The 26985-nt window shown below is 41.6% G+C and overlaps 3 protein-coding genes across 20 annotated transcripts in view; 2 read left to right on the forward strand and 1 right to left on the reverse strand.

Moving 5' to 3' along the window:
* The window catches only part of TRPV3 (transient receptor potential cation channel subfamily V member 3), a 36447-nt gene extending 34365 nt beyond the window's left edge, over positions 1 to 2082 (forward strand). For all 8 annotated transcript variants that reach the window (XM_080982905.1, XM_080982901.1, XM_080982900.1 and 5 more), the window contains one exon: positions 68 to 2082. In XM_080982905.1, coding sequence (XP_080839031.1) covers positions 68 to 162 — 95 coding nt within the window. In that variant the 3' untranslated portion in view covers positions 163 to 2082. The remainder of the gene's footprint in view (positions 1 to 67) is intronic.
* ASPA (aspartoacylase) lies at positions 1488 to 24144 on the reverse strand. Of its 9 annotated transcripts, XR_013979850.1 has the most exons (8): positions 19457 to 20622; positions 11830 to 12055; positions 9644 to 9839; positions 7497 to 7590; positions 6555 to 6662; positions 5277 to 5386; positions 4048 to 4378; positions 1488 to 1587 (listed from the first exon to the last, which is right to left on the reverse strand). XR_013979850.1 is itself a non-coding variant. In XM_080983179.1 (7 exons), exons 2-7 carry the CDS (start codon positions 12069 to 12071, stop codon positions 4181 to 4183), a joined length of 948 nt encoding a protein of 315 aa, XP_080839305.1. In that variant the 5' UTR covers positions 12072 to 12095; positions 24018 to 24144; the 3' UTR covers positions 3951 to 4180. The 9 variants fall into 9 exon arrangements, 8 of the variants coding, with proteins under 8 accessions (XP_080839305.1, XP_080839306.1, XP_080839300.1 ...); XM_080983179.1 differs by lacking the exons at positions 1488 to 1587; positions 19457 to 20622 and adding an exon at positions 24018 to 24144 and having other exon boundaries at positions 3951 to 4378; positions 11830 to 12095; XM_080983180.1 differs by lacking the exons at positions 1488 to 1587; positions 19457 to 20622 and adding an exon at positions 23573 to 24072 and having other exon boundaries at positions 3951 to 4378; positions 11830 to 12095.
* Positions 16908 to 26564, forward strand: SPATA22 (spermatogenesis associated 22). 3 transcript variants are annotated; one of them, XM_080983169.1, is made up of 9 exons: positions 16908 to 16988; positions 18235 to 18294; positions 18713 to 18841; positions 20630 to 20681; positions 20877 to 20972; positions 22028 to 22361; positions 24080 to 24212; positions 25361 to 25458; positions 26243 to 26564. In XM_080983169.1, the coding sequence occupies exons 2-9, from the start codon at positions 18252 to 18254 to the stop codon at positions 26432 to 26434; spliced, it is 1077 nt and encodes a 358-aa protein (XP_080839295.1). In that variant the 5' UTR covers positions 16908 to 16988; positions 18235 to 18251; the 3' UTR covers positions 26435 to 26564. The 3 variants fall into 3 exon arrangements, with proteins under 3 accessions (XP_080839295.1, XP_080839297.1, XP_080839296.1); XM_080983171.1 differs by lacking the exon at positions 20877 to 20972; XM_080983170.1 differs by lacking the exons at positions 16908 to 16988; positions 18235 to 18294 and adding an exon at positions 18391 to 18579.
* The last annotated feature ends 421 nt before the right edge of the window (positions 26565 to 26985 follow it).

The raw sequence follows: 26985 nt of genomic DNA on the forward strand, positions 1-26985 counted from the left end.
TTTACGAAAGGTTTTTAAATGAATGTACTGGTGAGGTGGGGAAACAATTTTGACTATTTTTCTTTAGATTACAGCAGAATGCATGACGCATCAAGGAGTAATAGCAAGACCACTCTGAATACGTATGAAGAAATTTATGATTTGCCAGAAACATCTGTGTAACGAGAGAACACAAGAAGAGCCTACTGCATCAGGCCAATGGCCCATCCCAAGTCCAGCATCCTGTTCTCAGAGTCGCCAATCAGATGCCCCAACAGGAACCCCATAGAGCTGTACATTGGACTATATAAGACTATCCAGACTCCTAGCATAATCACAGGGGTGTGGGCAGGAAAGACATCTGCTGTTATTGCTGCTATTCCTCACACAGCCCAGCTTTCACTTTCACAAGCTGGCTGAACTGGTTTCTTGTGGAAATGATAGGCAGTAAAGCAAAGTCATGGAAGGGGAAATATGGGCAACGACATGGAAAAGAAAGAGCAACTGGTCCAAATGGTACAGTGAAATAAGATTTTGAGATAGCCCACTTGTGTGAAGGTCCATCTGCATAAGTTAAAGGAATGATTATTTGGTTGGGCCTCTGCACTCCAAATGGTAATATATTCCATGGACTGAAAACATTTAAATATTTGGTTAGGATACCACAAATGTTGCTTCTGTGCTTTGACCAACCACGTAGATGGAAACAGAGTGCCTTTTCACAACTGCTGGCCCTCCATCTCCAAAACCAACGACTAACTTTTCACAACTCTGCTTTGAAAGTGTGCCAAATGAAACCTCAGGTCTATAAATATTTTAAAGATAGCTCTTTGTCAAAAGGTTCTCTTAAAGCTTGGCAATATGTGATACAGAATCTCTCTTTTGCCTTTTTGAAGGGTGCTGTTTGTTTGTTTGTTTGTTTGTTTGTTGTTTGTTGTTTGTTTGTTTGTTTGTTTGTTTTACTTCCTATGAAACCTTGAGACTGTTGGTTGTACTATGGGCAGGAGTGGGCAAACTTATGGGATCTACTTCTATTTTTACTAGAATCCCTTGGGATCTATTGTCTGTTTTTCACTAGATCCTTGAGATCCACCAACTAGAGCCAGGTGCAAAAGACATATGCTTAAAAGAATACTGAAGCTAGAAGTTTTTTTAGGTCAGCAGAATGGAACAAAGTTATGCATGAAAACCCACTCTTGGTTACCTCTATGCTCTCTTCATTTCAGCAGTATAAATTAAGGGCGGTGCAGGGAGTCATTTTGTTGCTGCTATTGTTGCTGGGAGCTGGAAATCCTTGCCAATCTACTGCAAATGGCCCTGAGATGTACTAGTAGATCGCTATCTACCTTCTTCCATCCACCTCTCTACTAGGAAACAATGAAGAAATTATGACACACAAAATGCATTTCAGATTTGAAGTGAAACCACAGTATGAAATCTTCAGCACTAACCATTCTGAGAGTGGTTATTCTCTCAGACCCTTCCTGTGCTCACCTGGGTACCTGCTTGCCCAGGTGCCAGAAGACAGTACTGCGGAGGGAATGGATGGGAGGAGCCACCTCACCTCCTGACTTTAATAGGAGATTCAAAAAGGTGGCCAATCTTATCCTGCGAAAGGAAGATGAGCACATATCCAAAGGGAATATTTTATATGTGTTTATGGTGTATATGTACAGTATTTATATCTAGTCATTCCTGCAGAATGTGCCTTAATCCTCATGGATAATTACTGAAGAGTGTTCTTGTTTTTATGTTGTGAAATTATGAATGATGGTTTGTATGCTAACTAGATGTGTATGCACACATACACAGAGACACTGGTGCAGCAATAGCCCAGCATATTTTTCCGAAGACTATTCTAAAGGCGTGTCTTTATGGATGTTGTACCCTTTTGCTTCCCAATCAGCACTTTAGAGCCAAATGGCCATTTGAGATAAGTCTTCCAAAGAACAAAAAAAGAGGGAAAAGATAGAAACTATAATATGGTACCATTGTTATGCTGAATGTTATGACCTTTATTTAAATATTTGTTGTTATTCAATGTTTTTAAGAAAAAGATATTTATTGTGAATAAGAGAAATAAAAAGGATACTTTTATAAACATTTGATTCTCATGTTTTGTTTAGTTGTTCCACAAATCACATTAGCACCCATAAATAGCAATCAAAGAACAATGGGAGCACATTCTATAGAGCTTATAACCCACCTATTCTTAGCAGCCAGAAGCCTCATAGCTAGACACTGGAGAGAACTGTCAGGAGTAAACATGGACCAATACACTGAAACTGACACTGGAACAAATAGAAGAGGGTGCCTTCACCCCAGTATGGCTCCCCTTTATCACATACACAGCCCAACAAGGCAGCAACAAGAATCCACTGACAGCATACAAATCAATCTGGCGTACCTGACCCAACAAGCCCTCCCCTCCCAAATGCAAATAAATAGCATGTGCGCATATATATATATGCTAAGCACAGAAGGTACCATGGAACCAGTTCATTGTGCCCTTGGGCCCCCATTTTTATTTCTCACAATGCTCCAAACTGTCCACAGCTAATTCTGCTGCTTGATGTTACCACCACTGCCAGGTAAGCCTGCCATGGGTCCATTAAGATAGAAGGGGGTGTGTTCAGGCCTGAAACCATCCGTGCATAGATAGACCCCTGTTCCATTTTATTAACCCCAAACTTTATAAAACAATTTTTAAAAAACAGAATGTTGGACTTACCGGTATAAGTACCTTTTCTGCAATGGATAGAGGGGATAGTCGGTTGAGTTGTCCCTCAAGAGCACAAGTATCCCCTCCTCCACAGGAGAAAAATATTGCAATAATTTATTTATATATCCCCAGGGCTACCACTCTGATAAAAATCTAAACACACACATATATGCGGAGGAGATCATCCTCATGACCCAAATGTTTTGGCTCATAAGTCCACTCTCACTCTCACTGGAAACCTTTCCCCAACTCCAGTTCCAGATTAACCTCCCTAAATAATATTCAGATGTGACTCTATTAAGAATGCTACTCTGAAGCCACCAAGCCCATTTCTCCGTGTTCTCTGCTGTTTAATGTTAATGTAGTATCCAGTGTCTCTCTGATAAGGTACATTTTGCTACTAACCATGGCAGGCAGGATTTCAAGAGGTGAATCTTGTAGGTTAAACCAGCCTCATATAACTAGTATGCAAGCTTAGCCTAAGCCACTTCCCCTCAGCTTAGAAAACCAAGCCTTTTGTTCTATTTAGTCTGCATGTGAATTTGGTGTGCGACGAGCTCTGAGCTGCTCCTTCCAGCCACATGGCTTTAACCAGCCTATTTTGTTTCAGACAAGAATGAAGTCTGAAACTAATGTTATCCTACACCAATAGTTTAGGAACTTTTACCATTTTGTAACCAAGCAATGTTTTACTGCCTGTGCAACTTTTTCTGGCTGCTATATGGAAAAGTACATGAATCTGGCATTTGAAGAGTTTTGTAAATAATCCATTTTATAGCTTACTAAACGTGTGGTCTACCTGTGTGCTAGAGAAGTGGAATACTTTGGAAAGAACCATTAAAAGTGGTATACTTTGTGATTCACTAGAAATGACACATTTTAAAGGTTTTACAGCCTTTATCTCCACCCTTTCCTTTGTTGCATGTTTTGCTATGTTAAATCTCTGTTGGGGTTCTCTCACCAAAGGGTGCTTGCCCCCAAACTGTGGTACTGGCTTCCAGGATTTCCAACAAAACTTCTCCCATAATAGCAGCACTTCCAGAACTTGAGATGCCCTTACTGGTGTAAAATACAATATAATCTTTACAGGTTTAATTTGTCCATTGCCTCTTCTGCTTCCTCAGTAATGGCCATGAAATAGCTCCATGTTCAGCTTCTTGGGGCATAACACATTAAATACAAAACATATATTTCTGTTATTAAAAAGTGCTATTAATTTAAAAAAATATTTAGCATTTAGTATTTATAAAAAAAATACTAAAATACATTCATACTAACAATGCTTCTGAATGTTGATTGATCATATTGCCTTCAAAGTGCTTATTCCTTAAAAAAATATTCCTTACCATTAAATATTAAAGTCTCTGTCTGAGTTACAGCCTATGAGTTCTGGCCATCTTGAGTTAGAAAGATCAAATGCATCTGTAATTGGGTTTCATCCTAAGTTTTGAAAAAGTTAAATGAAAAATTATTCCAGTTCTAAGAGACACATGCTCTGATCCCTTCTGCACTCAATTTTTCTATTACAGTTTTTACAAAAGCTTGTTGCTTTTCATAATAAGCAGCTTCATTCACAAAGGCTGGATATACTATCACGTCTCCTTCGTATAGGATTGTCTTTCCTTCAAGAGTTAAAAACATAGGGTCACCAGGGTTGAGAGGCTGCCAGTCTTGATCCTTGTGGGACAGGGGGGAAACAAGGAGATAAAAACACAGTATTTTTAATTACTGCCTATCTTGTTAGCCTTCCTTTATACTGGGGTTAGAAACCTCTTGCCCATAGGCTGATATTGGCCTGCCAAGGGGTATTTCCTGTTTGGCCACTTCCCCAAACCATGCTCACCTGTCCATCAGCTGATGTCACCCAGCTTAATTCTATGTTAGCTACACCTGCCAGTGAACTGGCATACTCATCTAATCTCTTCCTCATGAGCAGGATTGAAGTCTCCATTCATCAGCTGATGAGCAGGGGGTTAAATTCTGCTTGGTTCTGCTTTGTCGGGGGGGGGGCAGTGGGGGGACTGCACTGGTGAAGTGGACTGCTCTTCCTACCCACAGGTCATGATGTCATCATGATGTCAGATAGTCATCTGACAGGTGGGTGACCCTGGCAATCTGTCAAAGTTCAGATAAAGATCTGACCTGCCAGGCCAAAAGTGTTCCCCCACCCCTGATATATATTCACATCTAGCAGGCAACCATAAACTACAGTTAACAGTGGAAAACTAATGGATAAGGGAATTTGCGGGGGGTGGGGGGGAGGGAAAAAGCCTGCAAGGCACTTGCTGTCTTTCAATGAGGATTATATCCAGAGCAGGCCCTAGCAAGGCCCATGAGCTCTCATGCTTGTTTCCAGTGAGCAAGATTTGTGCATGAAATGAATGTGCGACTCAAGAATCAGCCATATGGGAGCTGATTCAAGACAGTCACACACTCATTCCATATGGAATGAATCATGGTCCTTTAGTAACTTTCCTGTTAACAAAGGGGAATTTGTACACCAGATTCCGACACTGCTGTTGTTCAAGGGCAGGGCAGCAGACTATATATCTGAAGAGAAATGGCATGTGTTTACCTGCAGGTTAGGGTGAATGACAGCCATGATCTCATTATTTTTCTTTCTTGGATAATCTACTTTCTCCATTATTTTGTAAACTTCAATTGTACACCGAGGGAATTCTTTTCCTAGGGAGAAAAAAAGAGCAACGTCTCCAAGTATTATGTCAAACAGCTCTTAGTATATTTTTTTTGAAAGAAACTGAATCTAATGAATCTTTTTATTGACAATGTTTGAAGTCATTAAGATGGTAGCTATCTGTATCTTGTTAATATCATAATTAGATCTGGTCACAGGAAAATGTTTTTCTATAGATCGTCTTACTTCAGAAGATTGGGTTACTGAAAGATGACCCAGTTATGCAGCGATGCATGAAAGTCGGATCTAAATTTTATCTGAACAGCGAAAATCAGGGACCTTAATCACAATATACAATGCATAAAATATATTCTGCAGATGATAGAATTTAGTAAAATGCTTCCTTTTGTCAGCATCTTATGAAGTTTAGTAATTATATTTCTCAGGTGCCATCAGATCATACCTTCAGAGATAACAATAGTAGCTATTGTCAGTGGCTATTATTGTAACTGTGAAGGAATTTTTCAAATGAAATATTATTTTGTACTGTATAGTATTGTGGCATTCATGCTGTGTAGGTAGACAATAAAAGCCTGCTTAAAACTGTGGATATATTTATTTAGGCCCAGGTATATGGCAAAGGATGTGTGGGATTTAGTCTTCAGTACAGCTTTAAGGGACAGCTTTAAGATTTAAGATTTAGTCTTCATTTTGGCCACATGACCCAGAAGCTGTACGCCGGCTCCCTCGGCCAATAAAGTGAGATGAGCACTGCAACCCCAGAGTCGGCCACGACTGGACCTAGTGGTCAGGGGTTCCTTTACCTTTACCTTACAGCTTTAAGAAGATTCTCTTGTTAAGTCATCACTGTGAATTCAGGTGGTCAGTGTTAAAAGACTTGGAGCCAAATAAAGTGTAACCGAGAAGCATTTCACCAAGACTGCAGAACTACAGTGCATATTTTTACAAAACAGCAAGGGTCAACCGCCACATCACCAAGTAGCCCAATTCAGGTTAGTCAGATAATGTTGAGTATTACTTGGAAAAGAAAAAAGGGAGTGGGATGGAGTGGAATATGCTGGAAGAAGGCATGGCTGGCATCCTGAACAGAAGCGCTCCTGTTAGGAGGGACACTGCAAAAATCTCTTGTGATTGCTATTTCCTACCAGCACATTAGCAAACTACTTGATGCTTGCTTAATACTGACAACTGCTATACCTGCATTGAACATTTGCACAAAGTCAAGGCCATGCTTGATGATCCTCCGCATTTTGTCCAAAATGTCAGCCCTGAGAACTCCTTGGGGCTGAGGACCCACTTCAATGCCTGCATAAAAAGTGAAGGATATATCAGCTTCCCCTTCCTCTTTAGCACTATCTGACTGGCATTATACCCTTTCCCCCCACATTTTTTGTTTCAATTACTGTATACATTCCCAGTTATTTAAAATTTTCCTTAATGCATTGCACACATTTTTTGTTTGTTCAAATGGGGAAAGCAGTTGCACAGTTTAGGGACCCAGGTGCTTGCCAAGCATACCTCCATGCAGGGTCTGTTCCCCAGGAGAGAAGCAACCATGGCTGTGACTGCTGTTACCACACTGGGAGTGGTGGACAGAGGTCAGCATCCAAATTCTATCCTCCAGGCAGAACATACCCAGTTCTTTCCACCCTACTTCACAGGGCTTATTTTGCATACCCCTGACCATATCCATTGCCCTCCTCTAAACATCCCAATATTGTCTTTTATCTTTCTTGAAGTGTGGCACTAAGAATTTGGTCACCTCTGCACCCTACACTTAAAGCACTCTTATACCACTTTGACAGCCATGCAGGGTCTTGGGAACTTTGGTTTGCTCAGGGTGTTGAGAATTGTGAAGCTACATGAAATCAGTATGCTTAGAAATCTACAGCTCCCAGGAATTATTTTAGGTAAGCCACAAGTTTTAAAGTGCTACAAGAGTACTTTAATGTAGGGTGTGGATGTGGATACTTTGAGTTTGGCCCTGAGATGTGGTTGCCAAAAGCAGATGGGTGTTGCTGAAAATAACTAACTTGTATGACTCAATGAATCATAACTTAGGTACCAGCCTATCTGGGAACACAATTGCATATATTTCATCTCTGAGGACTGGGTAAAGCTTATAATGTTCATATTTACCAACAGGATGTTTTGCTATAGACCGGGTCGTTGCATATTTCAGGTTGGGATGCTCAATGAGGAAAACAGGGCAGCCTTCTGGAGCCAAAGCATCCTGTGGAAAATATTTGTTTAAATATTGTACTTGTCCAAACATTAATGCTGAGTTAACAGAAGACCACTAGTGCAAAAGTTGGCTTATGCATTGTCCTCGACTGTTGTCTCATATTGAGCTGTCTTAAAATAAGTAGGCCATCTTTAGAAAAAGTACAAAGCAGTGTTTGTTGGTGATCTTTCTCTTAGATCACACAAAGTATGCTTCACTGAATTCTGTTTTGTGATAATATAAGTGAACATGATTCCAGCATTAAATTATCAATGAGAGAAAATTAATGTAGCAGTGCTCAAGAGGACCAAGCATTAAGCTGCCTTTAGGGCAATTTCCCATCCCACATCCTTTCAACTCTGATTTAGGTTTTCTTACAGGAAAAAACAACAACAGCAACCAGGATATTTGTAGCTTAGCTATATGACATTCTTCACATACTGGCCCAGTTTGCATGTCACATTAAACTGTTGTTTTAAACAAGCAATGTTTTAATGCAAATGAGCAGTACAATTGAGCACACTGCTCAAATGTTCCTGCAGTGTTCTCCTCCACCACTCCTGCAGGGGAAGTAACATTTAAATGTCTTATGTGTGGTGAATTTAAAAAAACACACAGCTCAGCTCTTCATCAAATCACCTTAAACCAGATCCATAATGACTTTATGGTATTTTTTTAAAACTAATTGTTACTTGTTCCACTCATCTGTCTTACTGACGTCAAGTTAACCCTTGTGAGTGTTGGGGAGAGGAGAGGAATTTGCTACAGAGAAACCACACAGAGAGACACACCCTGCCATCTCCAAATGGTGCTGAACTCAATAACCTGGCTCTTTGGTGCCAGAGTGAGCTACACAGTTCACACATAAGAACATAAGAAAAGCCTGCTGGATCAGTCCAGTGGTCCATCTAGTCCACCATTCTGTTCTCACAGTGGTCAACCAGATGCCCACTAGAGGAAACCCACAAGCAGGATTTGAGCACAAGAGCACTCTTCTCTCCTTCCAGCAACTGGTATTCAGAAGCATTCCTGCCTCCAGCTGTGGCACGTGAAGGAAAAGATTATGGCATTGACATGTTAAAGTAGAAGAAATGTGCACTAAATGCTGGTGAATTTCAATGCAGACTTTAATAAAAATGCAAACTGATATGGAAATATGGAGAACTGAAGAGTGAAAAAATTAGAAACTCATCCCTATTTACAACCAAATATTAAAAGCAACAATTAACAGCAAAATTTAGTCAGCAGTATACAGTGGTACCTCGGGTTAAGTGCTTAATTCGTTCCGGAGGTCTGTTCTTAACCTGAAACTGTTCTTAACCTGAAGCACCACTTTAGCTAACGGGGCCTCCTGCTGCTGCCGCGCTGCCAGAGTACAATTTCTGTTCTCATCCTGAAGCAAAGTTATTAACCTGAGGTATTATCTCTGGGTTAGCGGAGTCTGTAACCTGAAGCATCTGTAACGAGAAGTGTATGTAACCCAAGGTACCACTGTACAGCAAAATAAAATATTTTTTAGAATTCTTTTTTTCCTGGTCAGTTAGCAATGCTCAGCCACATACACCTGTAGCCCTCCCTTGGCCCTAGAATGAGGTAGAAGAGCTAATTCAGGAATTAAACAGAAGGACTGGCTGGCCACAGACTGGCTGACAATAGCTGTGATTCCAGTGCTGGAAGCAGATGCAAGTTATAGGGCATGGAATATATTAAGGTTCCCTCCCCCTATCTTCACGCTATGCCATATTAGAGGGAGGGCTGTAGCTCAGTAGTTGAGTGTCTGCCTTGCAGAGGGTTGGACTAGTTGACCCTCGGGGTCCTTTCCAACTCTACAAGTCTATGATTCTAAGTCCCTGGCTCAATGCCCAGCATCTCCAGATAGGGCTCCCTGAAACCCATGAAAGCCACTGCCAGTCAGTGTAGACAATACTGAGCAAGCTGGGCCAATGGTATGACTCAGTATAAGGCAACTTCCTATGTCCCTATGATCTCTGGGAATTTGGTGCTGGTTCTATAATGCTCTGAATTCAGCACAGTTAACTCATGTGGGATTAGAACTTTTTACCTTTATATAGCGACACATCTGAATTGTGAAATCATCCCTGGAGTTTTCCAGTATGATGGTGCCACCCATGTTAGCTGTTGTGTTGTGCAGGTCAAAGATAAGGTCATAAGCTTCATGGCTACCTTTTGGACCAAATATGCAGTTTATTTCTTGAGCCCTTCTCACTTCGTACGGAGTGTTGTCTGCAAGCTGTTCGCTGTTGATAAAAAGTGCATACAAATTAAAAATCAATTAGCCATTTGCTCCTTTTGCAATTAAAAAAAAGAAAAATAATTAACTCTTCATTTATCTGGCACAGGATACTTATTCTTCCATTTGTATGTGTTTCTTTAATGTCAGAATTGGTGGCCATCAGCAATTTGCATGTGTGTTTGTCTCCTTCATTACTGACAGCAGCGTATGGCCTGCAATGACTAATACTGGTAATTGCTTAAGAACATAGGCAGCTATTGGAATTTTGTAATCCTTCTTCACACTACAACAGAGAGCTGCCCTATCTGTATTTAAACAGAGTTGTATTTTTACCTTTGGCAATGTGCTGTGGCTGCCTGTGTGCAGTGACATTCTGAACAGTCCCATGAAGCTAGATTGCCCAGGAAGTTCATTTCAGGACACATGGGGAAAAATGACACTGGGAGCTCAGATGAATAGCAGCACTTTAATTTAACACACGCACAGCAATGCTGGTACTGATTCTCATTAAACCTTTATGCTGGCAGTTTAGCTTCCTGTGAAATTAGCATTTTTAAAAGGATGAAAAAGCTAAATAATGCACATCATTCTTAATTTGGTTGTTCCCTATCTATGCAATGTGATTGTACCCTAGGGATTCAAAGGTTTCTTTTTTCACTGGTTCGCTTTCACACAAGCCCTAAATGCTTGCAGGAGGTGGTTGGTTGAGCCACGCTGGCAAACCACCCCTTTTGATGCTGGCATACCCCCAACAACCACATTTTCAACTGAAGGGGTTCTTACGCATGTACAGGCTTGCACATAAACAGAAACCTTGTGCAATCAGGGTTCGAGAACATGTGCATGTCCCTATGAACATACAGCTGCTTACAAGTAGGAGCCCATTTTATGCATTGATCTGATTGCATGGATTTGGGGGCATGGGTACCTAAGAGTGGGGACATGGCTTGCTGGTATACTCCACCATCTCAATGTGATACATTTATGAAGGCTGCCTAAGATTCATTTCAAATTGACTTTAGGAGTGTTCGAAGGCAGTGGGCAATGATTGTTTTCCTTTGAATGTCAGGTATACACACATGTGAACTGCCACGTAGCACACTGCTTTGGAAAATTCAAGTTTCAAAAAGGCATTATTCATCTGGCAGGATGACTGCTTGAGAAATGCACAGCCAAAGAATCCTTGAGTGCCCGCTTGGAGTCTTCTCATCCAACCTCAGGGATGTTTCTTGCAGACATAACCGCTTCAACCCTGTGGACTTATGAAAACAGGATTTCTACATGTGCTGCTGCTCTGGATGTGGAAGACTCCAGCGGGATAGGGAGAAAAACCTCACCCTGTGACTGGATAACACGTGAGGAACATTTGCCTTACCCCAGAAGGGCCCCTCTAAGCAGTAGGCATGTATTTTCTCCCTTTGAGTTACAGCTGTTTGTGCATAGATGACTGCTGCTCCTGTGGTCAAGTATTACAGAACAGTGCGACCCTATAAATGTCTGCTCAGAAGTAAGTCACACTGAATTTAGTAGATCTTACTCTCAAGTGGTGCTGTGGTCTAAACCACAGAGCCTAGGGCTTGCTGATCAGAAGGTCGGCATTTCGAATCCCTGCAGCGGGGTGAGCTCCCATTGCTGGATCCCAGCTCCTGCCCACCTAGCAGTTCGAAAGCACGTCAAAGTGCAAGTAGATAAATAGGTACTACTCCAGCAGGAAGGTAAACAGTGTTTCCGTGCACTGCTCTGGTTCACCAGAAGCGGCTTAGTCATGCTGGCCACATGACCCGGAAGCTGTCTGTGGACAAACGTGGGCTCCCTTGGCCTATAGAGCAAGATGAACGCGCAACCCCAGAGACTGGACCTAACGGTCAGGGGTACCTTTACCTTTACCTACTCTCAAGTAAGCAGATGCAGCGTTGCAATCTTAAATGCATGCACATTTTGTTGTTGTTTAATCGTTTATACACTCAAACACACAAGGCAGAGGTTAGGCTTACCCAAGTCTTTTAGGATCAAAAACCCGATTCAGGTCGCAGTCAATATATCGGCAACATTTCTCCACTGCTCTTGGATTGGTGATAAAAGGCTGTACCTCCAGCCCCGGTCGCTGAATCTCTGTTCCATCATCCTGCCAGTGCTTGACCAGGAATACCCCAGACAACTCATTGCCGTGGGTTCCTCCAAAGATAGCGACCCTTCGCACAGGACCCTCTCTTGCTACAACTGGACAAGAATTCATTCTGTGAAACAGCTTTAATGACAGCTGTAACAACAAACCAAAACAGAAAGGCTAGGAATAAGAACAAGTGACAAAAAACAACAGAAATTGACACAGAACAAAGCCACACAAAAAGGTTCAGATTGCTGTGATGCCTACAGCTCTCTGGTCTGCCTGGAATTGATGTTATTTGGAAAATAAACATTTCCCTAACAAGTCTTAGATGCTTATTCTGCTACATGGGTGTTCCCCAACTAACTCTCCTCCCAAGACTGGCCCCTTCTTTCAGCTATATTTGGATAGTAATATGTTGGAATCAGCTTTAAGAGTTCTATGGTAAGGCTCTAAGGGTGGCAGAAGGTTTCTTCTCTTATAAGTGTTTTTGTTTGTTTGTTTAAAGGAATGTGTGCCAATATACATACTAAAGATACTAAAAACACCCTTGGATAAAAAGTTGCTAAGAAGGCTAAGCATTCCTCTCTATCACAAGCAGCAACCATACTTTCCTCTGGATAACTTTCTATTTCCGCTATCAAGTTTTTACATTTATTTTATCCTGAAATCTCTCTCTTCTGCTCAGATTGCCTTCCAAATATCAATAATATCCAATTCACAGAGACATGTTGTTAAAAACAACACAGGTTGAAGCTATTTTAAGGGGAGCAAAACTGTCAGAAAGCCAAGGAAATGAAAAAGGGGGTTGCCTGGCACCATATATTTAAAGTATTTTGATGTCACTTTAAACAGTATTGGTTTTCCCCTCCCCAAAACTTTGGGAGCTGTAGTTTTTTAAGGATGCTGAGAGATGTTACGAGACCCCCCTAGTCCCCTCCCAGAGCTACAATTCCCAGAATGATTCAACAATCAAGCTCTTCACAGAGAACTCTGGGAATTGTAAGTCCCTGAGAGGAACAGGAGGTCTCCTAAGAACTCTCAGGACCCTGAACAAGCTACAAAGGGCACAAAACAATGGCATAAAACAAAACACAACAATACCAACTGGCAGGGAAATAATGGTGAGAAATTCAGTTCAGTTCACATTTTGATCCAAATCCACACTTCCCAAAACAATGCAGGTACTGAAACAGAGCAAGCATTCAAAATTTGCATTTATCAAAATTCTACATAACAGTTCCCCAACCAGAAACAAACAAAATGTTCACAAAAATGTGTATATAAGAGAGATATAATATCATTGTACACAGGTTGTACATTGATAATAAAGGTATTATTATTATTATTATTATTATTATTATTATTAAGTGTCATAAAATGAATATATTACTAAAAATAGCATTAAAACACATTGTATTAGGGGAAATAGATGGCAAAAATAATTGCATTTTAGGAGAAATTGCACACAAAAATGTGTTATGTTAGGAGAATTGCACACTTAAAATGCTGACAAATTTTCATGAGTTGTTTTTTTTAATTAAAAAGAATTATCAGACTTATGCAAGTGAAACATAGGTCTGGAAATGTGCTGACTGATAAAGCTGGGAAAAGAGAGAAGCAGAAAGAAATTGAAATTGACATAGCCATCCATCCGTGACCCAAATGAGCATGATGCAGTTAGCTCCAGATGAAAGCTGGCAGCCATGGAAAGTGGTCCCCTTATTGATGAAGGGTCTTTGCTGGAGTTTGCCTCACAGTCACGTTCTGTGCAACTTACACTGAGCTCAAGGAACGCTCAGCTTGGCAAAACCCGGGTGGTCCTACCCAGCTGGGAGGCTGAAAAAGCTCCTCTCCTTGCAAAGCCATGTCCCACAGAGATGCAAAAAATAATTGCCAGACCTTCGGTGCTTGTAGAGGGATGAATGCGGAGGAAGATTTGCCTCCCTACTATTTGAATTTATACAGCAGTGATTAAAAACAAACAAACCACTCACCTATGCTGATTCTGTTAGAAGATATAAAACCAGGCAGCTCAGCCACGGATTCAAAAATACACCTCTTCTTACACCACCAGCAATCTAGTCACACCATTGGTTTCACATTACCCACTTAATAGTTACTGAGGCTGTCGGTGTCTTAATCCAGACAGAGACCGTTTCTTTTAACTATATTGCCTCGACTTTCCCTGCACCCTGCCCTCAAAGTTCCTAGAGAAATAACTGTGATGGTAGATGATTTCTTAAGCTACGATGGAGCAGTTACACTGTATGTCAAAGTACAATCTGTACTGTCCTTTGCCCTCATTTCCCCAAGGCTGTTAATTAACAAGCCGCCAGAGCCAGTGAATCACAACAGTTGTAAAGAGCTGGAATAACTCGGTGCTTTTGGAACGTGCACAGATTGTTTTGAGGGTCTGCGGTGGCCATAAGTATGCCACGATCTAGCCTCTGTTAACAGGCCAGAAAGAGAGAGTCTAAAACCCCTTTCTTACTAAAGCCGTGTGAAAAATTGAGGCTAATTGTTTTGATGTTCAGCATGCGGCAGGGTTTGCTCTCAGGGGTGGGTGAGAAACCATCCGAACAGAAGACACACAGCGCGTTTCCAAACACAGTTCAGGGCAGATGCCACAGAAACTCCCTTTCCGCTCATAGCACAGGTGGAGTTTGTCCAAAGAATATTCAAACTATCCCAACAGGACACAAGACAATAGAAGCCAGGCCTTTTCTATTATTCCTTTGGATTGTTTTTATAGCGTTCTATGCAATGCTGTAAATGTTATTGAGCACGGCCCTGATGTTTTGCATGAGGAGGCAGCCTATAAATGCTTTTCAAAAAATATATAAATGAATAAAAAGCAAAAAAAAGGTTTCCTTAAGGAACCTGGGGGCTGCCTGAATATCTGGCATAATAAAGGGTTTGTGGGGCAGCAAATTCTCTATTACACCAGTCTTAATTCATTTATAGTCGAGATGGAAAAGGAGTCGGGGGGGATACCTGAAGTATTATATACACTATTATTTTTATTTTTTTTAAAAGCTCAGTTTTGGCCATTTTGAAGAAATCAAAAGGACTTCTGGGGAAGGAACATCATATTAATTGAGAGTTTTCTAGAAAATGTGTCAGTTGGCCAGAAGAAAGGAGATCTTTTGAACGTTTCAGGGGTCCTGTGATGGTCATTTGTTTTAACTGTTCTTAATTTTGAATTTCAAACTGTTGAAACCCGCCCTGCAACCTGCTGGTCAAGGTGTGGGGTGTGTGTGTGTTAATAAACTTAATTGTCATTATGATGATCATCATCATAACTGGGGTGTGTGGTAAAACAAGAGGTGGGGGAAAGGCAGCAATAATAATAATAATAATAATAATAATAATAATAATAATAATAATAATAATATGTTATGTGGGGAATTGTGTTGACAACCATCTTGGCTACTCTGCAACTAGGAGAAAGACAAGTGGGAGGGGGGTAAACAACCACAAAAAATCTGATAATATACCAATTACATAAACTGCACATATTTTAAAATGTTAACAGTGGATAAGATTGGTGGTTCCGCTGCTCTGACCTTTTCTCCTCAGGGACTGAGGGTGGCAGCTCTTGACATCACTGTGCAAACAGGAGGAAGGAGAAACTGCATTTTTCTCCTTATGTTTTTAGTACTTAATACTTTCAGTTCTCCTCCCTCTTTCCCCTGAAGTCCTGCTCTCTCTCTCCTTTTCCCATTTCTGCTCTTTTCTCTCTGGAATTAAAAGTCCGAATGAGAGAGATTTATCTCCTTTTGCTCCCCACCCCCAAAGAATCTCACAGGAAAGGAGAAACGCTGAAAGCCTGAAGGAATTCCCGTCCCCCTCACCCCCGACTTTAAAAGTCTTGTGCTAATTCTTAAAAATACCGAGTGCTTTAGAAATACTTGTAAATAAATAAATAGTGGGTTTAGGTGCTATTTCTGTCTTTCTCTCCCTTGTCAGCCTTGTGCCACCCTCACCCTCAGGATAGTGGAGTCAGGCATTTTCCCGCCTTTTTTACCTCATGCTTTGGCACTCCATAACTAAGCAATTTAGGCACTTTTCCTGCCTTTTCCTCAGATAACCATTTCTCTAAATGAATTTAAGCACCCCCACACACATACTTTCTTGCCTTTTGTAACCCCTGTCAGCATCAAAGCTTAAGTGTTTTCTCGCCTTTTCCACTTTTTCCACCTCATGCTACCTAACGGATTTAGGCCCTTCCCTGCCTCCTTCTCGTCCCCCTCATTAACCTGATTTTAATGGATTGTAGGCAAATTATTTTCTCGCTACCTTCCCCTTTCAGCTAGATTTAGGCACTCTTCCACTATTCTCCCTCATCAGCGTTGCACTGATAGATATAGGCACTTTCCTGCCTTTTTTTCCTCTGTCAGGTTTGCGTTTAGGCTTTTCCCTCCACCCACCGCCATTTTTCTCGCACGGAGCCATCAACCTCAAGCAAATGGGTTGAGGCACTTTCTTGCCTCCTCCATTAGCCTCGTGCTTGTAGATAGAGGCACTTTACGATGCCAGCAACAGATGACCTTTTTATGTTTGCATTTAAGCCTAGTTTTTCCTCATGATTTTTGTTTTCCGGCCAGCCTGGTCACCAGTTCTGATTCTGTCCTCACCCTTGCCTTTTAAAATCTCATTATTCTTTCTCTTAATGTGTGTTTCTGTTAAAAAATAAGACTCTTGTAATTTAGTCAGTCCTTTAATTCCCCCTCCTTCCCCTGCAGCTAGAGAGTTGTACACATATGAAAAAATGTGACTTAAACACACAAGGGAGAAAGCAATCCAACATGTTAAAACAAAACTGAGCTTGGTTAGAAACTAGAAATTCCAGGTTGTTTTCCCCCTCCCCCTGCGCCCAGAAAAACCCTCTCAATTGCATTGTAAGACATGATTTATAGCTCTTCTCCTAAACTTTTATTTTCCCATATACACAGCCTTCCCAGCCACAGAAGTTATGAAAGCTTGGATGTGTATTTATACACAAAGTGAATGACGGGATTATTTTTATTCTGCTTAAACTAGGTAACAGTTTAATCTCATGTCACTCTGTTCTACCTAGGTTTGCATGCTATCCTTTATTTTTAATGGACATTAGTGCACGTGGTTCTCCTCTCATTTTATTATCGCAACAACCCTGTGAGGTTGGTTAGGCTAAGAGACAGTAACTGGCCCAAGGGTCCCTCAGTATTTTCCTCAAAAAAATATTTTCCAGTTGCATTTTTTTTAAAAAGAAAATGCACAAAAATGGTCACCGTAGGGTTGTAGCCAGTTTTTGTCCTAAGACTTATTGGAATTCATGATCAAGACTTAGATCAATTAATTTCAATGGGTCTACGATGAAGAAAACTTAGTTATTATTAATTATTGAATTTACATATCACTCTAGACCTGGAGGTCTCAGGGAGGTTGACGGAACAAAATCAAATTATAAAACCACAAAATATATAATCAAAATAAAAACAACAAACCAATAACCCAGCGGGTTGGATGCAGCCCATAATATCTACCTGTTATATTTATCAGTCACCTCGTGCAAAAAGCCTCAAGGTGATGCGCAGTCTCATATGAAAAAAACATTAAGCACAATTAAAATGACAGCGATTCAATCATGGAGCCAATGTCCTAAACAGACAATGCACCCTGGATACCAAATCAGCTTTTTCTGTCTATGTGTATGGAGCACTGTGTGCCCTAAATATTTTTACACGTCTTTAAAATATTTAAATATGCTTTTATTAAATGTATCTTTTTTCTTACCGAGGAGTTTGCAAATAATAAGCAAACAAATAAACGTTTATAATGAATCCTGATGTTACCTGTTTGATCAGTAGAGCATTATCTACGCAGCATACTGGTGGGAACTTTGCTTGTTGTGTGTTTGCATCTATATAATGGGTAGGCAAACTAAGGCCCGGGGGCCGGATCCGGCCCAATCGCCTTCTAAATCCAGCCCACGGACGGTTCGGGAATCAGCGTGTTTTTACATGAGTAGAATGTGTCCTTTTATTTAAAATGCATCTCTGGGTTATTTGTGGGGCATAGGAATTCGTTCTTTTTTTTCCTTCAAAATATAGTCCGGCCCCCCACAAGGTCTGCTGAAAAAGTTTGCTGACCCCCAATCTATATATTATATTTTTAAATTTAGTGCAATCTTGTTGTAAACTACTGCGCTTAAATAATGCACTACAATTCTCTTAAAAGCAATGCTTACATCACCCCTGGGAAAAGACGAGTGCTCAGTCATTTATCTTTTTGTGTGTGTGTCTAGGTATTGTGGAAGGAGAAATGAAGAGGACTTTAACTGACAGTTCAAACCGCTCTACTGCAGGTATCAATACTGCACTAGTACTGAATTTGAAAATTATTCCGATGACTTGATGAAATGCCTGTCATGGTGGTTCAGGTGGGGGAGCTTTAGAGATCCAGGGTAGGATGTACAGCAAACGTGTGGCCCTCCAGACATCGCTACCTGGCCCTAGGGACTCTCTCCAGGCCGTAACCTCTGTCCTCAAGCCACACTCCTCACTAGACCTGCCCTTGAGGGTTTGAAATACTGGAAGTACAGTATCTGCGGCCTTCTGTGCCATTCTCATGCGGGAGGTGGCCTTTGCAGGTGGGGGATAGTTCAAACTCTGCCTCAGAGCAAACTGTTAGCTTGTGTTTGTGTGTGAGAATCAATACAAATAATGTTATGAGAATAATATCATAACATAATATACATATTATGTTGTAACTTCGCATTTTAGGCTACTTACCAGTCCCACTGTTCAATCAGAAAAAAAGGAACAGGCAACCACTCACTTCAAACCCACTTAAAAATGAGCTATTTACCACCAAACCATCTGAAAATGTGGATTATTCTGCCATGCTAGCTGGTAAGTGGAGGACAATATTGTGTTTGTGTGTGTGTGTGTGTGTGTGTGTGTGTGTAAAATACACAATTATACAACTGAAATATCTGCAGGTCGCAGGACTACTTTCTTGTCTTTACTAATTATGTGGAACGCTGACATTTAAACAGGAGTTCTTGAAACTCTGCCCTTTTTTCTTTCAGTTCATATCATAGGTCCATGTTACAGGAAAGGAGAATTTCGGGCGCACTATTGTAGAAGATATATCTGTCATCTCTAATATGCTTGAAAAGGCTACTGTGCAGAATTTCTGCCAGGATTAATTACTATAATAATAACAGTTAATCCTATTTTATGCTGGTCAAAGGGGAGGGGGAGCTTTCTTAGCAAAGAAACTTCTACCTCTCAATTGCCTTGTGGTTTCAAAATGCTGCCTTTGGAAAATGGTAATGTACAACAGTGCAACCGTAAAATAATTGCTTACCTAGCTTTTCTCAAGGAGTGCATTCAATTTGGACCATGCAAACTACTGATGCAGAAATAGGAAACCGATAGATTATACCGACAACTGCTTATAAACAATTATATTAAGAGAGCACAAGTTTGGCTGCAGCAATTAGCCATGTTCAGTCAATGTACCTCCAATTTCCAGATGCTGGGCGGAAACAAAGCAGGAGATGATTGTTGGCTTCATGTCCTTCTTCTGAGCCTCCGGGGATTTCTGAATGGCCATTGATGGAGGCAGCATGTTGAAATAAATAGATAGGCCCTGACATCTGATCCAGCCAGGACTTATATCACTGGTGCCCTTTAAATGTTACAGGAGTGCTGTAGGGAAAGTACCCATGTGATCAACCCAGCCCACATGTCTGCAGGGCTGTCAGCTTCAAGAGGAATGCTGTGAAAGAATCCACGGGGGGGGGGGGGGAATGCCTCCCCTTGTGGTTGTTATTTATTTTACGTATTTATTTCCAAGCGGGACCTGCAACAAAATGTTGCATTGTAAAATTCTCGTATTCAGGGTTTCTGGCCAGAAAGGCAGCCCTTTTCTCAGATACAGTGGTACCTCGGGTTAAGTACTTAATTCGTTCCGGAGGTCCGTACTTAACCTGAAACTGTTCTTAACCTGAAGCACCACTTTAGCTAATGGGGCCTCCTGCTGCTGCCATGCCGCCGCAGCACAATTTCTGTTCTCATCCTGAAGCAAAGTTCTTAACCTGAAGCAGTATTTCTGGGTTAGTGGAGTCTGTAACCTGAAGCGTATGCAACCTGAAACGTATGTAACCCAAGGTACCACTATACTCCATTTCATTCTTTATTCTGTCTTCCTGGTTTTCCATTCCTGCCACCCCTCCGCCTGACACTTAGCATTCCTTTCCCCCTGAGCAGGCTCGAACCTCCTTCAGCCACATTTCTGAGACTGCTCACAATAAATAATTAAGAACATAAACATAGCAAATCTATTGGAAAATGACAGATATGTCTATCCCTAACCTGTAATAACTTTCACCGTTAGAAGGGCACCTGAGAGCTCTTATTTTGGACAGTTATTGTCACAGTTCAAAGTTTCATGGGATTCCAGGCACACATGGAGATTACTATGAAAGATGAAAGTGCAATTATCTTCAGTGTTGGAGAACTGGAACTTGAAGCACTACTAGTTCAGGGTGGGCATGTGATGGAATCCACAACACTGTGATTATGAGGAGTGCAAATGCAATTCGCATGTATATATTTTTTCAAGCTCACAAACAACATATTACCAATATCATGAACTTGATTTCAATTAACTGTGCCCTTTGACTTTTTAAGATTTTGAATGGGAAACTGCAAAGCCAGAACCAACTCGATTACAGAAAACAATGTATGTATGGAAAAAAGGAACACATCTTAAATATATTAATCCTCCTCACTGCAAGTATATTTTATACAGTTATATTCCTGTAATTATATTTATTTTAAAATTATGGAAACTGATACTGTATGATTACACATATGATTTTTACAAGCATCTGTCTCTTCATCATGCAGTGTAAGCTCTAAAATTATGTCCTTAAAGTCCAGCAGAGCTTCCTGTTCCACCTTCAGTGTTAAGACACCCAAACGCACCAACATCAGCTGTATCACAAGCAGGAAAGAACTTCAACAACTGGAGGTTGGTTGCATCCCCCAAAGCGTACAACTTCTTCCAGCTGAGGTCATAATATCATTTGACATGAAACTTTGCTTCACTGGAATCCCTCCAGGTGGATTTTGGAGTTAAACCTTTTTGTGCTGATGAAACAATTCACTCTGCCTATGCTTCAAGTTCTGCCCTTTGGACATGAACTAGAAATGCAGGATGGGTGGGGAGGAATTCTGTAAAAATTTAAGGTGCAACAACATGCAGAGGTTAGACTAGATCACTAGTCTTCAATTGGTGGGTTGGAACCCACTGATGGGTTGCAGCCTGATCCAATGTAGGTTGCAACAGAAGAAGAAGAAAAAAAGTTTGGATTTGATATCCCTCCTTTCACTCCCCTTAAGGAGTCTCAAAGTGGCTAACAATCTCATTTCCCTTCCTCCCCCCACAACAAACACTCTGTGAGGTGAGTGAGGCTGAGAGACTTCACAGAAGTCTGACTAGCCCAGGGGTCAGCAACCTTTTTCAGCCATGGGCCAGTCCACCGTCCCTCAGACCATGTGGTGGGCCGGACTATATTTTTTTTTAAGGGGGGGAATGAATGAATTCCTATGCCCCACAAATAACCCAGAGATGCATTTTAAATAAAAGGACACAATCTACTCATGTAAAAACACGCTGATTCCCGGACCGTCCGTGGGCCGGACTGAGGCGGCGATTGGGCCGCATCCAGCCCACGGGCCTTAGGTTGCCTACCCCTGGACTAGCCCAAGGTCACCCAGCAGCTGCATGTGGAGGAGCGGGGAAGCGAACCCAGTTCACCAGATTACGAGTCCACCGCTCTTAACCACTACACCATGCTGGCTCTACTACCATGCAAATATATGGGAAAAGATTAAGTATGGCCAACGGTCAGGGTTGATGGGAGCTGGAGTCTAGTAACATCTGGAAGACCCCACATGGGCTCTCCCTGTTCTAGGTATTTCTGGGAGGAATTAGAGGAAAGGATTTCAAAATGCTGTTGGGTTTCTAAATGCTTGTATACATATTTTGATATATTCAAGCCATATCAACTATTTTCACTGCAGACTAGAGGAGAAAAACAACACTTGGAAAAGAAACAACTTCCCAGCTTTGGGCAGTGGAACAGACAACAGGAAGGGTTCACAGCTTGACAACAGTCCAGAGTGTTTGATGGGAACTGGATCAAAGCAACAGAAATCAGCTGGCTATTCACATGGTAGCAAGGCAGGAGGAGCAGAACAAAGCTATCCAGCCACAGCCCAGTGGCCAGCTGGAAAGAACACAGTGCCGAGGGGCCCACAGGGTCAGAGTACATCGTATACATTTAAACCCAGCCCTTTACAACAAAAAGTTAACGAGAAAAAAGCTGATAGTGCTCAAGATGTCAAAATCGTTCAGGTAACATTATAATACACATGTATTTTTAAAAAAAAAAGTTTGTGTGTTCCCCTTCCCACAATACCTATGTGGGTCTCCAATGCTAGTCCTACTCAGAGTAGGCCCACAGAAAAGTAATGAGCATGACTAACATTGGCCCATTCATTTCAATGGCTCCACACCGAGTAAAACTTTGTTGGATGGGACCTCTAATCTTAAGTAATCTGCAACTTAAGACAGTGGTTGACTTGTAAATTATTTTACATCATCCAATAAAATCAAATTGCTTCCTCAGCTGAATTACCTGTTTCCACCCACCCCACCCACTTTTTAGCATATTGTATACCCTTTTAAAAATGGGTTTTAGATTTGGGTATGAGGCAACCACATAAAACATTTTGCAAGGAGCTACCAAGAAAATTAACCCAAACAGAGTTACACCCATCCACCCAGTGCTGCTGGGTTAAGTGATCTGCTCTCATAACTCAGATCAATCACCAAGAGTTAAGACAAGATGCTTAACATCAAAAAACACCTGCTGAATAAAGCAGCTAAGTTTTTCTGCCATGCAGTTTCACAGAACTCAATGAAAGTTCTTCTAAGGACTCAGCTAGATTGGTAAAGAAAAAATGATTTATATGTGTTGTATATGTGATATAACACTGTTCCACCAGATGGTGCTGTGGAGTCCCATTTTTCCCTACGGGATTTCCCTGTGTAAATTAACAACGCATTTAACGGAAACGCTTCTTTGATGTGTCTAGATCCAGTCTAAGAATAAGGGGGTGGGGAAAAACATTCAAGAGCTTCTGAGCATGTTCAAACTGTGAGCATGCGGCTGACTTTGAGCATGGCTGAATGAAAACCATGCAGGCACAACATCTTGTTTCAACTTTCTGAGCTAGAGAAGAACTTATGGAGGAAAATGGTGCTCAGTTCATAGTACAGCTGACCGTTACATGCTGGACAAATTTCTCTACCAAACCAGGTCTTTGGGGGGCATATGAGTTGTTCATCTTGTGCAGGAGTGATTTGTTCAGATCATTTCTCACTAAGAGGTCTAGTGGCCTCCACACTAGTCCTTGAAATTGCCCTGGAATGAGTACAGTAAGCCCACAACTTATGTGAGAGTTCGGTTCCTGGGAACTGTGTGCAAATGAAAAAATGCATAAAGCCAGGAAGGCCCCTTAAGCAACCTGTAAAAAACCAAACATAAAAAACCCAGCACTTACCAGCTCAGACTACCTTCCCCTTGCTCACAGGCCAGCTCCACTTGCTCTCTGTGCTTTTGCTTGGCCCTATCTTACTCTCCAACTGTGACAACAGCTGAACACTCTCCCAGGCTGAGTGCAATGGCTGATCGGATTGCCAATTGTCATTTCCTGCTCTCCCAACTCCTTCTGACATTTTTTCTACTCATATTTTGATTTCCCTCATTTTTCCAATTTATTTATTTATTGATCAACCTGTGTAAGTTTGTGATCGCCTAAGAAAAGTGAGCGTAAGTTGCAGGCTTACTGTACCTCAAAAACTGCTTCGCTCATCCATTCAGGGCAGAAACATGAAGTCCATTTTACATTCTCACTCCCCACACCCACTGGATCTCAAAAACAAAGTTGCATATGACAGAAAAACATTTAAAAATATATAATTCCAAGTATTGGAGCAGGAACTCACCACTGTGCAAAGGTCTTTAATTGCCTCAAGTTCTCTTTTTGTTTTCCTCTTCTGTGTGAAAGAAATGGCCAGCGGCGTTTCAAGCAAAACTGCAGGAAAAAGACAATTCTCTCAGAATTATATCTGTAGTCATTGAAAGCATGAAACACTGGAGTCAGTATACGAATAAAGTGCCACTGTTATTTGAGGTCTTGGGTAAGTACAACAGTGTATTGTTTTTTTCTACACAGAATGCTGGTGCCAGGATGCCAAGCACAGACAATTAAATATATATTTCAGACAACAGCATCAGCTGCCTGGGACCCAGCACCCTAAGCAAGGCACGTTGCTGACACTTATCTTGCTGCCAACATGCTTTGCATTTTTTTCTCAGCCTGGTGCTCCCAGCAGACCCAGGAGCTGGGCCAAGGCATTGTTTTACTTTGCTGCAATGCCTCAGAGCAGGGGTGGGAAACCTTCTAACTCCCGAGGGCCTCTCATTCCCTTCTGGGTAAGCTTCCAGGGGCCACATGCCAGTGGTAGACAGGGTCAGAGGCAAAAGTGGGCAGAGCAACAGTTGTAAATTTTACCTCGGTACTGTAGGCTAATATCAGCGCATACTCAGACAGCGCCTCCTTCCAGCCACCCAGAGTGTCTGGGGCAACCCAGCTAGATGGGTGGGGTATAAATAATAAAATCATCAGCATCAGCATCCAGGTGAGTAAAGAGGTATTATCAGAGTTCAAGGACACATTTCCAGCTGAGCAAGAATACCCAAGGAGGGTGCAAGGCAGGGCTGGTGAGGGGCATGGTCTGGCCTAGGAGGTTCCCCACCCCTGGCTCAGAGGAACACTGCTTTGGGGCAAGTGTAAACAATGGCTAGATCCAACTGCCCAGTGCTGCTTGGGGCACTGCAAGTGCCCTCTACTCCCTGTCACTGCTGCCAGCAAACTCAACAAGAGGGCACTTTGCACAGGTCTACCTCGGACCTGAGAATCGTGTCTAGATCCTGTGTGAAAGCATACAACCTTCCAGCTCTCCAATTCTATGACACATTACCTGAGCTTCACTCACAGGGCCGGCTCTAACATTAGACAGAGTGAGGAAGCTGCCTCAAGTGGCAGATGCTGGGATGGGTGGGTATGGAGAACAGCAGCAAAGTGTTGGAGGACGGAACTGTGGATGCCACACAGCCTGAGCTAACCCACAGAATTCAAATTGTAGTACCCTAGAAGAATAGATTGTCATCCCACTTCCATCTTTGTACAAAATCAACCAAACAGACCTTTACAAAAAGCCGTTTATGTTATCTTAGGACACCATGGGATACAATTGTTAGTGTAAATCCTGCTCTATATATTTAGGCGTCCTGGATTCTGCAGTCACCCCTGGGCAGTACGGGGCCAAGACTTTCCTGTTGAGAGACGGGAAGGAGAGCATGCCATGTGTATTCTATGAGATTGTAAGTGTTTTGCATGTTTATTCAATCGTGTACTATATGTGCTACAGAAGCCACCACTTCTATTGCAATAAACACCTGTGCACCATTGATACAAGTAGAGGGATTGAGGCCATGCCCAGCAGGATGATCAGTCAGGGAGCTTCACAGGTTCCCCGAGTGTTCACCCTGTTTTTCTTTCACAAGTCATTACACATGTCAAATGCATACTCATGGAATATGTGGTCAGTCCTAAAATTTCACTGATATACAAGTAGCATATAAAAATATTTTCAAAACAAATATTATTTCTGTAGATTATTCCAGTTTATTTTGACAGCGGAACATTTAACACCTATGCAAACCACTTAGAGGTTACGGATGATCAAGCAATATATAAATCCTGTTAAATAAAATAAACACCTTACATTGACATTTACCAGCCTTACCATTGCAACTGTAATTCTCCATAAACCATTTTTTAAATAATAATAAAAACTGAAACAGCTTTGTTGATATGAGTTAGATTGTGGGAAAGAAGCATGAAGCTGTTGTTTAACTACAACAAAAAGGAGAATTCCAATGTTACTGTTACTTTAAAGGAAGGATAGCCAATGTGTTGCCCTCCAGATGCCACTGGGCTCCAGCTCCCATCATTCCTGACCACTGGCCGTACTGGCTGTTTGCACTGATTGGGAATGGAGTCCACAAGCAACTGGAGGGCCCCATGTTGGCTCTCTCTGTCCATTGCTTAGTATTTCATGCTAAGGGTTGGGAGGTCTTACCTCTTATTCTTCTTGCATAACAGGACCGGGAGCTGCCAAGGTTAATCAGAGGTCGAGTCCACAGATGCATGGGAAACTATGACACAAAACGCAAAGTCTTCAAGTGCGTCTCCGTCAGACCTGCAACGGTTCCTGAGCAACAAACTTTCCAGAATTTTGTCAAAATTGCAGACACTGAGATGAGCAAATATGTCAAAACAAGCAACGAAGTTTAACTTACACACATATACTAGGAACCATAATATGGGTGTAATGCGAAATATTTGCTAAAGCTCATATTTTCAGCACCGATATGAAAGCATCACCATAACATGTTACCTAAAATAAAGTAGTTCTGGTTTACATCCGTTATGCTTTTCAGTCTGGGTAGCTTATTTAGGATTTCGTGCAAGCCTAACAGCTCAAATCACAAGGGCCATACTCAGCGGATAGAGAACTTGCTATTCTTCTGTTGAGGCCTCAGATCAGGGATTTCATGTAGGACAGGGATAGCCAACGTGGTGCCCTCCAGATGTCCCTGGACATCAGCGTGGCCAGCCGCCAGGGTTGATGGGTGTTTGGTACCTAGTAATATCTGAAGGGCATCGTGTTGGTTATCCCTGATGGAGCACATCCTCTCCTAAAGCTATGGAGGCTAGACAGTGACTGATCACTGCCCTAATTGCCTAATGCATTCTAAAAGGCAGCACTTTGCAATATAAAACAGTGCTTACCTATTTTAGCCAAGATGCAGCTACAAATAAAAGTCCAGCAGATAGGTTCTAAA

The sequence above is a fragment of the Podarcis pityusensis genome, assembly GCF_964106645.2.
Source record: "Podarcis pityusensis genome assembly, chromosome: 15".
NCBI lineage: Eukaryota > Metazoa > Chordata > Lepidosauria > Squamata > Lacertidae > Podarcis > Podarcis pityusensis.